We start from the raw sequence: 12,905 nt of genomic DNA on the forward strand, positions 1-12,905 counted from the left end.
TCCTACTCACCCTGGCGTCGCCGTTCCGTGCCGTGCCGTTAGCGTGCAAATGTTAAGGTTTCCGTACATACCCCAATTATTTTCATTTTCCCTTGACATATTGCTTTCATATTTTGCATACTTGTTTACCAACATGACCCCAACCTATAAACAAGAGCAGACAACTCTATTAAGCATTTTGTCATAATAATGACCCCTTTTCCACTTAGAATATGCAGCAAATGTTAAAGTTTACGTACTACCCCATTTATTAGCTCACCTGATTGTTCAGGTGAGCTTTTGTGACCGGTCTTTGTCCGTCGTATGTCCTTCCGTCCGTCCGTAAACATGTGCTGGTATACACTCTAGAGGCCACATTTCTTGTCCTATCTTCATGAAACTTGGTCAGAAGCTTTGTCCCAATGAAATATCGGCCGAGTTCGAAACTGGGTTGTGCCGGATCAAAAACTAGGTCACTAGGTTTAAAAAAAACACAAAAACTTGTAAACACTGTAGAAGTCACATTTCATGCCCAATCTTCATGTAACTTTGTCAAAATGTTTGTCTTAATGATATCTTGGTTGAGTTCAAAAGTGTCTCCGATCCATTGAAAAACATGGCCGCCAGTAGGCGGGGCAGTTTTCCTTATTTGGCTATAGAGAAACCTTGTAAACACTCTAGAAGTCACAATTTTTGCCCAATCATCATGAAAGTTGGTCACAACATTGGTTCAATTGATGTCTCAGACGAGTTCGAAAATGGTCGAGATCGGTGAAAAAACATGGCCACCAGAGGGCGGGGCATTTTTCTATATATGTATATATACGGATTGACAAAGATTATTCTGGTAACAGAACGATTGTTATATGTAGGATTACTTACGGGCAGGTTGATTGCATGATTATTTAAGCTTTTATGATGTGTATGCTCCAAGTATAAAGCATTGCACTTGTCCCTCCATATGTATGTAAGTGTGACCCATAGCTTGAGTTTAAAACACTTCTTTTCTACTTGGAGGATCTTGCTACGATTTCGTTATATCGAGCATAGCCTAATTTAGATCACTTTGTTTACATTTAGAACGCACCTCTCGTGATTATGTCACACATGCACTACGAGTATTTTGTTTTAATAACAATACGGCCCTTGAAAATAAATACAGACATAACTAAAATAGGAAAAAATAAGTATAATTGCATGTCAAAATCTTACTTCAACTGAAATAATCAAATTTATCCCAATTCCATTAAACTTTTTCGGTCCTCTTCATTAATTTCCACATAAATTGCAAAGTGGGGCTGACGACTGCGCTAGTGTAAACACAACACTTTTATCTATCTGATTTATTTTTAAGAAAAATAATTTTCATTCGAAATTTCATTCGAACAAATGTGCGAATGTCTGTGTTTTTGAAATTCTTGAGCCTTTTACGTATCAATGTTGACTGATAAAATAGAAACTTGTTAAATTTTAAATGAAAGTTTTAAAAAAAGTTAAATTACTGTTTCAGTTTGTATTATTATGTTTATTGACCTAATGCCTATTGAAATCGTGTACTCTCACTTTTCGGCTGTGATGTCTCGTTACCAGGTAAACAACGTGCGTTGTGGATGCAATTTGTGGGTACGACTATTGGGTTTGCGTGGTTAAACACACTGTAAATAAACAATTTTGGCATGGATATAACAGGAATTAAATAAATCTTTCAAGGTAAATTGTTTTTTGCGGCATTGTTTGCATTAATTCAGGCATTCTTGTTTCCTAAACCATACGTAGTACTCGGAGGATATTTGACTGTTCATGTCTCGCGTAATGTGACCTCTGTGAACTCAGAAACCTGTAAACTCATCCATTTAAGTGAATGGTTGAAAATGTGCAAGCTATTAATCTGTTTTGGGTTTCAGATTTGCAGTTGCTCTATCCAGTGGTTTAGATAACTTAGTCGTGATCTGAGCTGTCTTATTTTACCTCGTATTCCATCAATTGATCTGAGCTTTCTCATTTAATCTCGTATTCCATCAGTTGATCTGAGCTTTCTCATTTTATCTCGTATTCCATCAATCATTTAAAACGCTAATATTGTTGAACAAACATACAATATATGTTCATAGTTCAACTTTTTTATTTATATGTGTTTAAAAGCTAATATACCCTCAAAATCAAGGAAAAGTTCGTACAATATTTAGAAAAATCGAGTTAACACTTAAAAAACCAATGTTCCTTAAAGCAATAGCAAAATTTCAACTCTAGATGATTGTGGTCTGGCAACGTAGATTTAAAAAAGATACAATATGCTCTTTTTTGTTGGACAATATATATTACACATGTTGATGTACTAAGTTAGTGTTTGTGTGTCGTATGTTTAGATATTGTTGCGGGAAATTAAAATGAAATATATTATTCCACAAAAAAATAAAGAGGAGTATTTTGTATCTTGTCAAATCTATGTTTCTATTCCTTATCTTGCGTTGAATTTTTGGCTATTGCTATAAGAAGCACTGATTTTTATGCCCCCAGATGGAATGATGGGGGTATATTGTTTTTGGCCTGTCTGTCATTGGATGTGTCTGTTTGTCTGTCATTGGATGCGTCTGTCTGTCTGTCATTGGATGTGTCTGTCTGTCTCTCATTGGATTCGTCTGTCAGTCTGTCATTGGATATGTCTGTTTGTCTGTCATTATGTGTCTCTGTCCAAAAACTTAACCTTGGTAATAACTTTGGTAATATTAAAGATAGCAACTTGATATTTGGCATGCATGTGTATCTCATGGAGCTGCACATTTTGAGTGGTGAAAGGTCAATGTCATCCTTTAAGGTCAGAGGTCAAATATATGGCTTCAAAGTGGCGCATTAGAGGGCATTGTGTTTCTGACAAAAACATCTCTTGATTATGGGTTTACTTTATTTGACGAAATATTTTGTGAATTGTATTATTATTGTATTATTTTAATGATTCTGCTATGTTAATAAATCATTCTAGTTTATTATAAAAGAAATACTGAAATTTGCTTTTTAGCTAATAAAGGATGTAAGTTTAAATTATTACCTTGCATGCTACGTCACTGTGACTGTATATGTGTGGCATGGGTACTTCTCATGTTACTCACTATATTTTTTTTGGTTGTTTGTTTTAAAGAATGCTTTAGTTGTGAATGCTGTGTTCTGGCATGCACATTCATATATTTCATGTATGACACATTCATTTTCAAACCAAACTATAATTTTTATTATTATGGTTGTTTTGTTGTTTGTTTTGTGGAGTATTAGTTCATGGTATTGTGAAGCTTTCATATTTTCACAAATCTCAATCAGGTGTGGGAAACCTGGTATTAAAGCTTAACATTGTTTTTGTTTTTACTTAAAACTGATGCCTTTTTACAGACTTAAAGGATAAAATGTAACTGTAAAACATTTATATCCTTTGGAATGAACCTTTCTTGTTGTTTTTATGGACAAATAAATTAGAGGCTTTCTGATTTTGGAAAAACACGAGGACTACATGTCACTTATTTTCTGATGTGTCTGTGTGAAATCTGTGGATCGGTTAATATATGTAATTAATGAAAATGTCCGATGAAGAATAATCATTTTACAGTACTTAAGCTGTTTCTCTGGTAGGACTTTGTAAATAGTAATGAGCAGTAAGCAGGATGAGATCTATGAAAATACTTGATCCTGTAATGGAATAGCCTTAATGGTTGTTTGTCATGTTAAAAGTTAACTAGAAATGATGCGGCAGAGGCCGATGTGTATCCCCACGCCACATGTTTGACCAAGGGGCGTCCAAGGGTTGGTAATGGGGCCATGCATAGTTGAAATTGACTGTATTGTCATAAGAAATGTTCAGTATCAATTTGAAGTAAATCGGTGTAGAAATGAAGAAGTTAATGTAAAATAACATAAAAAAAATAGAGATCACTGACGCGGCCCCAACCCAACCACCATAACTTTTGACCCAGGGGTCAGATCAAAATTTCAAATAGTGCATGGTCGCATATATGCTCATAGCTAACACGTGTGTAAGTTTCAAGGTTCTAGTGCTAATAGTGTAGGAGGAGATAGTGGCCAGGACGGACGGACAGACGGCAGAGATAACGACAATATCTATAAGCTTTTCAAAAAGCTTTGGGATAATTATTTTCTGAAATGTTCTGATAGGCATGCCTTGTAAGCTTGACTTCTCATTGTAGAGATCAATTTACTCAATATAAAATCCTTAATTTTTAGAAATTTGTAGTTTATTGTAGTTACCTATCCTGATGAACATAGCATAGTATTATTATAATAGTAAGTTTAAAATAAAGTTGTTCAATAACAAATTTAAATGGAAAAACATAATTGTTAATTATAAAATATTTAATGATTTTTATAAGAAAAAGATGAATAATTAGAAACAAATGTAATTAATATTCAAAAGAGAAACGTTAAAATTAACAAATCAGAAACTAAACAAAACTAATTTATAAATCAGTATAGAATCCATATTTTAAATAATAAATACTGTTGTGTTTTACGTAATTATTGTTTCTTTAATTTTTCTTGTCAATTTCTTCTATGGCTTTAATAGGTCATGTGCCTTTTACATAAATTTTACTTTACATTTTATTTGTTCACAAATTTACTTGTTAATAATTGTGCTAATGTAACATGTTGACCTTACTAAATTATCAGCCAAGTAGATATCACTTTATTGCTTCCACATGGATTGACAAAGATTATCCTGGTAACAGAACGAGTGTTATATGTAGGATTACTAACGGGCAGGTTGATTGCATGATAATTTAAGCTTTTATGATGTGTATACTTTAAGCATAAAGCATTGCACTTGTCCCTCCATATGTATGTAAGTATGACCCATAGCTTGAGTTTAAAACACTTCTTTTCTACTTGGAGGATCTTGCTAAGACTTTAACATTTTAGGTCACTAGGTCAAATCTTACCAAAATCTTGTTACCACTCAAGAGGCCATATTTATTACATATTCTTAAAGAAACTTGGTCAGAATGTTGATTATAACAAAGTCTGGATTGGAATCTGGGTCCAGCGCATTCAAAAACTAAGTCACCATGTCAAATCTGAGTAAAAAACAACATGTTGTCACTCTAGAGGCCACAATTTCGACTCCATTTTGATGAAACTTGTTAAGTATGTTTTTATTAAAACTTTCCAGACACTGAGTTCCTATCCTATTGACGTGCAAATAATCTTGGTCATCATGTCAAATCTCAAGAAAACCTTGTAATAATTAGTCACAGTATTGACTCAAAAACTTTTCTGAATTATTATCTTGACAATGTCCTGGCAACTAAAGAGAGGTCATCTTTGAGAATGTTTATCTCGATGGTTTCGAGGCCGTGTTTAAAGCATGGTCATTGGATTTATTTACGAGGTCACCAGGTCATATTTTATGGAAAAAAATTGTTACCATTTGAAGCTTAACTTATGACTCAGTCTTGCTGAAACTTTATCACAATGTTTATCTTGACAATTTCTAGGCCAAGTTTGAATCTGCGTCACGTGTGTCCTTGCCAGGTTTGGTTTTAAAATAGCAATATCAAGACCATAGAATCCACATTAATGACTCAATATTGATGAAACTTGGCCATACATTTTTATTAAAATGATATTGAGGCCATGGTTGAGTCTTGGTTAGGTGATGTCAAAGACTATTTCATAAGGTTAAGTCTTTGACATTTAGTGTACATCAAAGCCATATCAGCACTACAGGCCCATCATTTCATTCTTGGTTTGTACACTTTTTGTAATGCTGGGTGTGTTTGGTGGTACCACAGATTGCTTGCGATGTTGTTGATTGACATTGTTTCAGTATTTTAATATATGAATATAAATGTATCTGTGTAATGAAGGGAAGTTCTGCTTGCAGAAAGCAAGCATTTTATATTTGGTTACTGTATTATTTAAGACCGTTTTTGTTATGCAATATTTATACATTGATTAAAGTGTTTAACTGATTCAAATTTTTGATTACTTTCCCTTTTAAGTTGAATGTTTACTCAGTTATTATATAGTGTGTCAAAATTCATTTTGTGTGTTTTTGTTATCAACATTAAGGTCCTTATGCACCTCGACTTTCAGGTATAATGTTGTTACCTTAAGGTATGCCATTTTTCAGTCCCCCAGTTCGCAGGCACGTTCGATGAAGGGAACCAAGTTTTCACATTTTTCAGAGAAATTGCTCTGGAGTTCCCGGATCCGTTAGTGAAAAAAACATACGCAAGAGTAGCCAAAGTGTGCAAGGTAGGTTGCGTATTGTTGCACTTCTGATATCATACATGCTGAAAATAAAATCATAATCATTCACAAACTTACCAAAAAAGAGATAATTTTGTGAAAATCTGAGGTCAAAGTGCTGAAGGTGAACTAATGTGATCACCCTATGTGCAGTAATGTGCGTTGTTAACTTTTAACTCGTCACCGCTATCGAGGTCCATATTTTTCATCCAATATTCAGGAAAACTTGGTCAGAATGTTTGATTGGGCTATATCTAGGCAGAGACCAATGTGGGTCACAGGCTTCTAAAAATTTGGTCACATGGTACAATCGTAGAAAAACCATGTTGCTATTAAAAAGGCCACATTTATTACTCAATTTTGATGATACTTGGTAAGAATGTTCATGTAGACAAGATCTAGGCCGAGTTCGAATCTGGGTCACGTGTCTCCAATATTGGAGTCTACATTTATGACTCAATCTTTATGAAACTTTGTAAGATTGTTTATCCTGACTAAATCCATTCCAAATTTAAATCTTGGTCATGTGAGTTTAAAAACTATGTTGTGAGGTCAAATCTAAAACTGATCTTGTGCAACATTTACCACACTGTCTTGATTTAACTTGTTTAGAATGTTTATTTTTACAATATGAAGGCCATGTTAGAAACTGGGCCAAGTGTGGTAAAGAACTAGATCGCCTGTTCAAGTCTTCAGCAATGAGTGTTAATGAACTCTGAGTGCTTAATGGACATATGGTTCTCTTGTTTGCAAATGTAAATATAAAGAGAATTAAAGATGACTTTGTAATCCATAGCTCACTCTTTAAACTTAAAAAAAAACAATAATCTCTCTAACAAGCAGCATACATATTTCCTGTTCAAGTTCAATAAAATATATTGTGGATTGATTTTAATCACGCACTTTGAACAAACAAATTATTTTTTATGCTCCCCGAAATAAAATTTCATCGGAGCATATAACTGCCAGTTTGTCCTTCCTTCCTTCCTTCCTTCCTTCCTTTCTTCCTTACTTCCTAACTTCCGTCACACTTTTGTTACAGTTTCTCATAGCACCTTCAATACTTAACCGATCTCTTTCATATTTGGCATGTAGGTACCTTGCATGGACCTCTACCTTTTGATGAGGTTTGAGGTCACTGGGGTCAAGGTCACTGAGGCTAATAATATATTCTTCTGTCAAACTTTTGTTACACTTTCTCATAGCACCTTCAATACTTAACGGATCTCTTTCATATTTGCTATGTAGGTAACTTGCATGGACCTCTACCTTTTAATGAGGTTTGAGATCACTGGGGTCAAGGTCAAGGTCACTGAGGCTAATAATAGATTCTTCTGTCACACTTTCTCATAGCACCTTCAATACCTAACCGATCTCTTTCATATTTGGCATGTAGGTACCTTGCATGGACCTCTACCTTTTGATGAGGTTTGAGGTCACTGGGGTCAAGGTAACTGAGGCTAATAATATATTCTTCTGTCACACTTTTGTTACACTTTCTCATAGCACCTTCAATACTTAACGGATCTCTTTCATATTTGCCATGTAGGTAACTTGCATGGACCTCTACCTTTTGATGAGGGTTAAGTTCACTGGGTTTAAGGTCAAGGTTACTGAGGCTAATAATATATTTTTCCGTCACTCTTTTGTTACAGTTTCTCATAGCACCTTCAATACTTAACCGATCTCTTTCATATTTGGCATGTAGGTACCTTGCATGGACCTCTACCTTTTGATGAGGTCTGAGGTCACTGGGGTCAAGGTCAAGGTCACCGAGGCTAATAATAGATTTTTCCGTCACACTTTTGTTACAGTTTCTCATAGCACCTTCAATACTTTACCGATCTCTTTCATATTTGGCATGTAGGTATCTTGCATGGACCTCTACCTTTTGATGAGGTTTGAGGTCACTGGGGTCAAGGTCACAGTGGCTAATAATAGATTTTTTTAGGTGGTTATTAACACATAGATTGACAAAGCGCATCATAGGGGAGCATCCATCAGTTTCACTGATATTCTTGTTTTGTAAACATGCTAATTCAGTGTTGCTTAGTGATGTGACTTTATTTGACGGTGACAAAGTATCTTCAACTATGTTATATGATGTGTTAGGAAAGTCAACAAAAATGTAACTTATAAAAATGCTTCAAATGTGATCTAAAACATGGGAATACTCATAACTGTTGCATTACATTGGAAACAAAGTTAAACGTGTGAAACCATACATGTTATTTATGTTTTGAAAATTATTAATATTTTCTCATTTAATAATTTAACATTACATTTTATGTAGAGGACAAAGGATATTGAAAATGTTTGTAATATAGCATTTCAGGTATATTTGCTTTAATAAAATGTGTTTATATGAGGGACGCTTTTAGAAAACAGGGCCTAATGCATGTTAGTAAAGCCTGTCCAAGATTAGCCTGTGCAGGTCTTGAAGATAGCTGACGAAGCAGTTTTGGGGTGTAAGTCACATATACAAAGTTCTAGATAGTATTAAATGGTACCTTACCAAAGGGTACTATAGGTTTGCCTTCCTTTGGTCTGTTCAAAACTTTGTATGCAATATTCAAGTGTTTTTTAACAGGGTTCCAAAGTATGCATGTACCAAAACTGTGGCCATGAATTAACCAGATCCATTGTTGTTTTTTTTGCCATTGCAGCAAGACCTTGGTGGTGGCTATATGAACAAAGAAAAATGGCTGTCATACCAGAAGGCAAGGCTTAATTGCTCGCTGCCAGGCCGTGACCCATACTACTTTGATGATCTCTGTAAGCATTGACCCAATCTACTTTGATGATCTCTGTACGAATTGACCCATACTACTTTGATGATCTCTGTAAGCATTGACCCATACTACTTTGATGATATATGTCAGGGGTTTCACTGGCCCAAAAAAGTTGTCACCACTTTTTCGCGACGCCAAAACTGTCGCTTAAAATCAACCTTATTAATAAGAACAATCATTCAAAGAAACCATACTACATTGACTATATGACCACTTTAAAAAGTATGATATTTCATAAAAAACAAGTACCTTCATAAGCCATACCTTCATAAGTCTTAATAAGCTTTATTTGTATATAAATAGCGTAATTTTCAACTTGATAAACAACACAGATAACCAAAATAATATAATAATTTTAACATCAATGTATTAAACAGTATGCTGCATAAATGTTTCAAAATTTATTATTTTAACATCGAATCACACCAATGTACATCATTTGAAAGGGAAAAAGAAATATAAAACATCAGAAAATAAAGCATCTATTGTCACTTCAAATTGTTAAACAGTTATATTTTGTCATTTGGACATGATATACATCAGCTTCTGTTGTTAAAACATTTTCTGTTAGTGGTGGACAATTTCGAGGTTCAATAAAATGAATGTTTTTTTTCACGCCTATTTTCTGACAGAAAGGCCCAGATAATTGCCACCATCCATTCTAGTTGCCTGAAATAACATAAAACATATTTTTACAAACTATCAACAAAAAACCAAGACATACATTTCCCTATCTTTAAATGCCCGAATTTTAACACCTCCGAAATATAGTACATCGAGTGAATGATAAACGTTTTATTTCGGAAATTGTTGGTATCTTAATCAAATTATATCCTTCCCAGAACATTATAATAATGAAACTATTAAACAGAAATGCTCACAAATACCTGTCGAAACAAGTTTTTATTTGTTTTTGTTGAGAAATTAAATGCTTTTGCCAGCCCCATGCCCATGGTTTTGATTAAAGAAATAGCGTCCCTAAAAATCATTATAATTATTGATCGTACTGACAGTTTGTCCCCGTGTTACTTAATCTATTGCTCAATATCATAATGGAGCCGTTAATCCGATAATAACCCCCATAAAACTTGACAATAAGCATTGATCCATACTACTTTGGTGATCTCTGTAAGCATTGACCCATACTACTTTGATGATCTCTGTAAGCATAGACCCATACCACTTTGATGATCTCTGTAAGAATTGACCCATAGTACTTTGATGATCTTTGTAAGCATTGATCCATACTACTTTGATGATTTTTGTAAGAATTGACCCATACTACTTTGATGATCTCTGTAAGCATAGACCCATACTACTTTGATGATCTCTGTTAGCATTGACTCATACTACTTTGATGATCTATGTCAGCATTGACCCATACTACTTTGATGATCTCTGTAAACATTGACCCATACTACTTTGATGGTCTCTGTAAGAATTGACCCATAGTACTTTGATGATCTCTGTAAGAATTGATCCTACTACTTGGCTGATTTCTGTAAGCATTGGCCCATACTACTTTGATGATCTCTGTAAGAATTGACCCATGCTACTTTGATGATATCTGTAAGCATTGACCCATACTACTTTGATGATCTCTGTGAGCATTTACCCATAGTACTTTGATGATCTCTGTAAGAATCGATACATTCTACTTTGATGATTTCTGTAAGAATTGACCCATACTACTTTGATGATCTCTGTAAGCATTGATCCATACTACTTTGATGATTTCTGTAAGAATTGACCCATACTACTTTGATAATCTCTATAATCATTGATCCATACTACTTTGATGATCTCTGTAAGAATTGACCCATACTACTTTAATGATCTCTATAAGAATTGACTCATACTACTTTGATGATCGCTGTTAGAATAGACGCATAGTACTTTGATGGTCTCTATAAGCATTGACCCATACTACTTTTATGGTCTCTGTAAGAATTGACCTGTAAAGAATTAAATCTTACTACTTTGATGATCTCTGTAAGAATTTACCTGTAAACAATTGAATTTTACTACTTTAATGATCTCTGTAGGAATTGACCTGTAAAGAATTGGCCTGAACTACTTTGATGGTCTCTGTAAGAATTGACCTGTAAATAATTGAATTTTACTACTTTGATGATCTCTGTAAGAATTGACCTGTAAATAATTGAATTTTACAACTTTGATGATCTCTGTAAGAATTTACCTGTAAAGAATTGAATTTTACTACTTTGATGATCTCTGTAGGAATTTACCTGTAAAGAATTGACATGTACTACTTTGATGGTCTCTGTAAGAATTGACCTGTAAAGAATGGAATTTTACTACTTTGATGATCTCTGTAGGAATTTACCTGTAAAGAAATGGCATGTTCTACTTTGATGGTCTCTGTAAGAATTGACCTGTAAAGAATTTAATTTTACTACTTTGATGATCTCTGTAGGAATTGACCTGTAAATAATTGGCATTTTCTACTTTGATGGTCTCTGTAAGAATTGACCTGTAAAGAATTGAATTTTACTACTTTGATGATCTCTGTAAGAATTGACAAGTAAAGTATTGGCCTTTACTACTTTGATGGTGTCTGTTAGAATTTACCTACCTGTAAAGAATTGAATTTTATTACTTTGATGATCTCTGTAAGAATTTACCTGTAAAGAATTGGCCGGTACTACTTTGATGGTCTCTGTAAGAATTGACCTGTAAAGAATTGAATTTAACTACTTTGATGATCTCTGTAAGAATTTACCTGTAAAGAATTTGCCTGTTCTACTTAGATGGTCTCTGTAAGAATTGACCTGTAAAGAATTGAATTTTACTACTTTGATGGTCTCTTTAAGAATTGACCTGTAAAGAATTGGCCTTTACTACTTTGATGATCTCTTTAAGAATTTACTCTTAAAGAATTGGCCTGTACTACTGTGTCATACTACTTTGATGATCTCTGTTAGAATAGACATACTGTTATTACTCTATGTTTTCGGACACTCTAAGTTTTCGGACATCCCTTTTTTTAGCAAAAATAATTATTTGTCGTGACTTTTAATTTTCAGACACACGAGTTTTCGTCCATAATTAATGTCTCTAAGTTTTCGGACAGTATATTTCACAGCGTTATTTTACACAATTTATATCCTGTTTTTGATATCTAATGACACTTCGATCATGGGGTTTTACAACCAGATTAACATTATAAAACATGGCAGGTGCATGCCTGAGGGCAACGGACCATTACATTTGCGTAATTGGGTTAATAACCTTGTAAACCGGTATTAAACAATGGTTTCGCCCGATAGCATAAGCGTTATAACAATTGCCAGGGATAGCGCCAATTAACAGTTTAATTATCTACCACAATGGTTCTACCACTTATCAGTAAAATAACTGTGACAAATACTAAACGCTTCAAAGTGTGATGCACCCTATTGCAAGTTTTACGAACAATGGAAGGTGTTAGACAACAACTGTCGGTAAGGAACAAACGAAGAATTCATAGTTTGTTTGTTTTTGGCGTTAATTACAGGTTCATACTAGCGAGTATCGGTACATCACATGCTTATCTTTGAACTCATTGGTCAAAGTACAACCTTGTAGTAACTCTCTTTCAAATAAATTAAGCATTTAAAATTATTTAAAATGCAGTGCAAACATATATAACTGTAATTTATACTTTACAGCATGGTATTTTACAAGCGCGTGCTATTACCGGTAGTCGTTGATACAATTGAGGCTATTTTCGGACACTTCAATTTTCAACTCTTAAGTTTTCAGACACCTGTATTTTGTGAATACTTTTTGTATCTAAGTTTTCGGACACGAAAAAAAAATAAAAAAAATTCAAGTGTCGGAAAACATAGAGTAATTACGGTACTATAAGATGATCTCTGC

The 12,905-nt window shown here is 34.1% G+C and overlaps 1 protein-coding gene across 1 annotated transcript in view; it reads left to right on the forward strand.

Annotated features, from left to right (window-relative positions):
* The window catches only part of LOC127878312 (semaphorin-2A-like), a 55,210-nt gene that overhangs the window by 24,124 nt on the left and 18,181 nt on the right, over positions 1-12,905 (forward strand). The window contains exons 8-9 of the mRNA XM_052424834.1: positions 6,113-6,237; positions 8,898-9,006. Coding sequence (XP_052280794.1) covers positions 6,113-6,237; positions 8,898-9,006 — 234 coding nt within the window. The remainder of the gene's footprint in view (positions 1-6,112; positions 6,238-8,897; positions 9,007-12,905) is intronic.

Source organism: Dreissena polymorpha, chromosome 4 (genome assembly GCF_020536995.1).
Source record: "Dreissena polymorpha isolate Duluth1 chromosome 4, UMN_Dpol_1.0, whole genome shotgun sequence".
Classification (NCBI taxonomy): Eukaryota; Metazoa; Mollusca; class Bivalvia; order Myida; family Dreissenidae; genus Dreissena; species Dreissena polymorpha.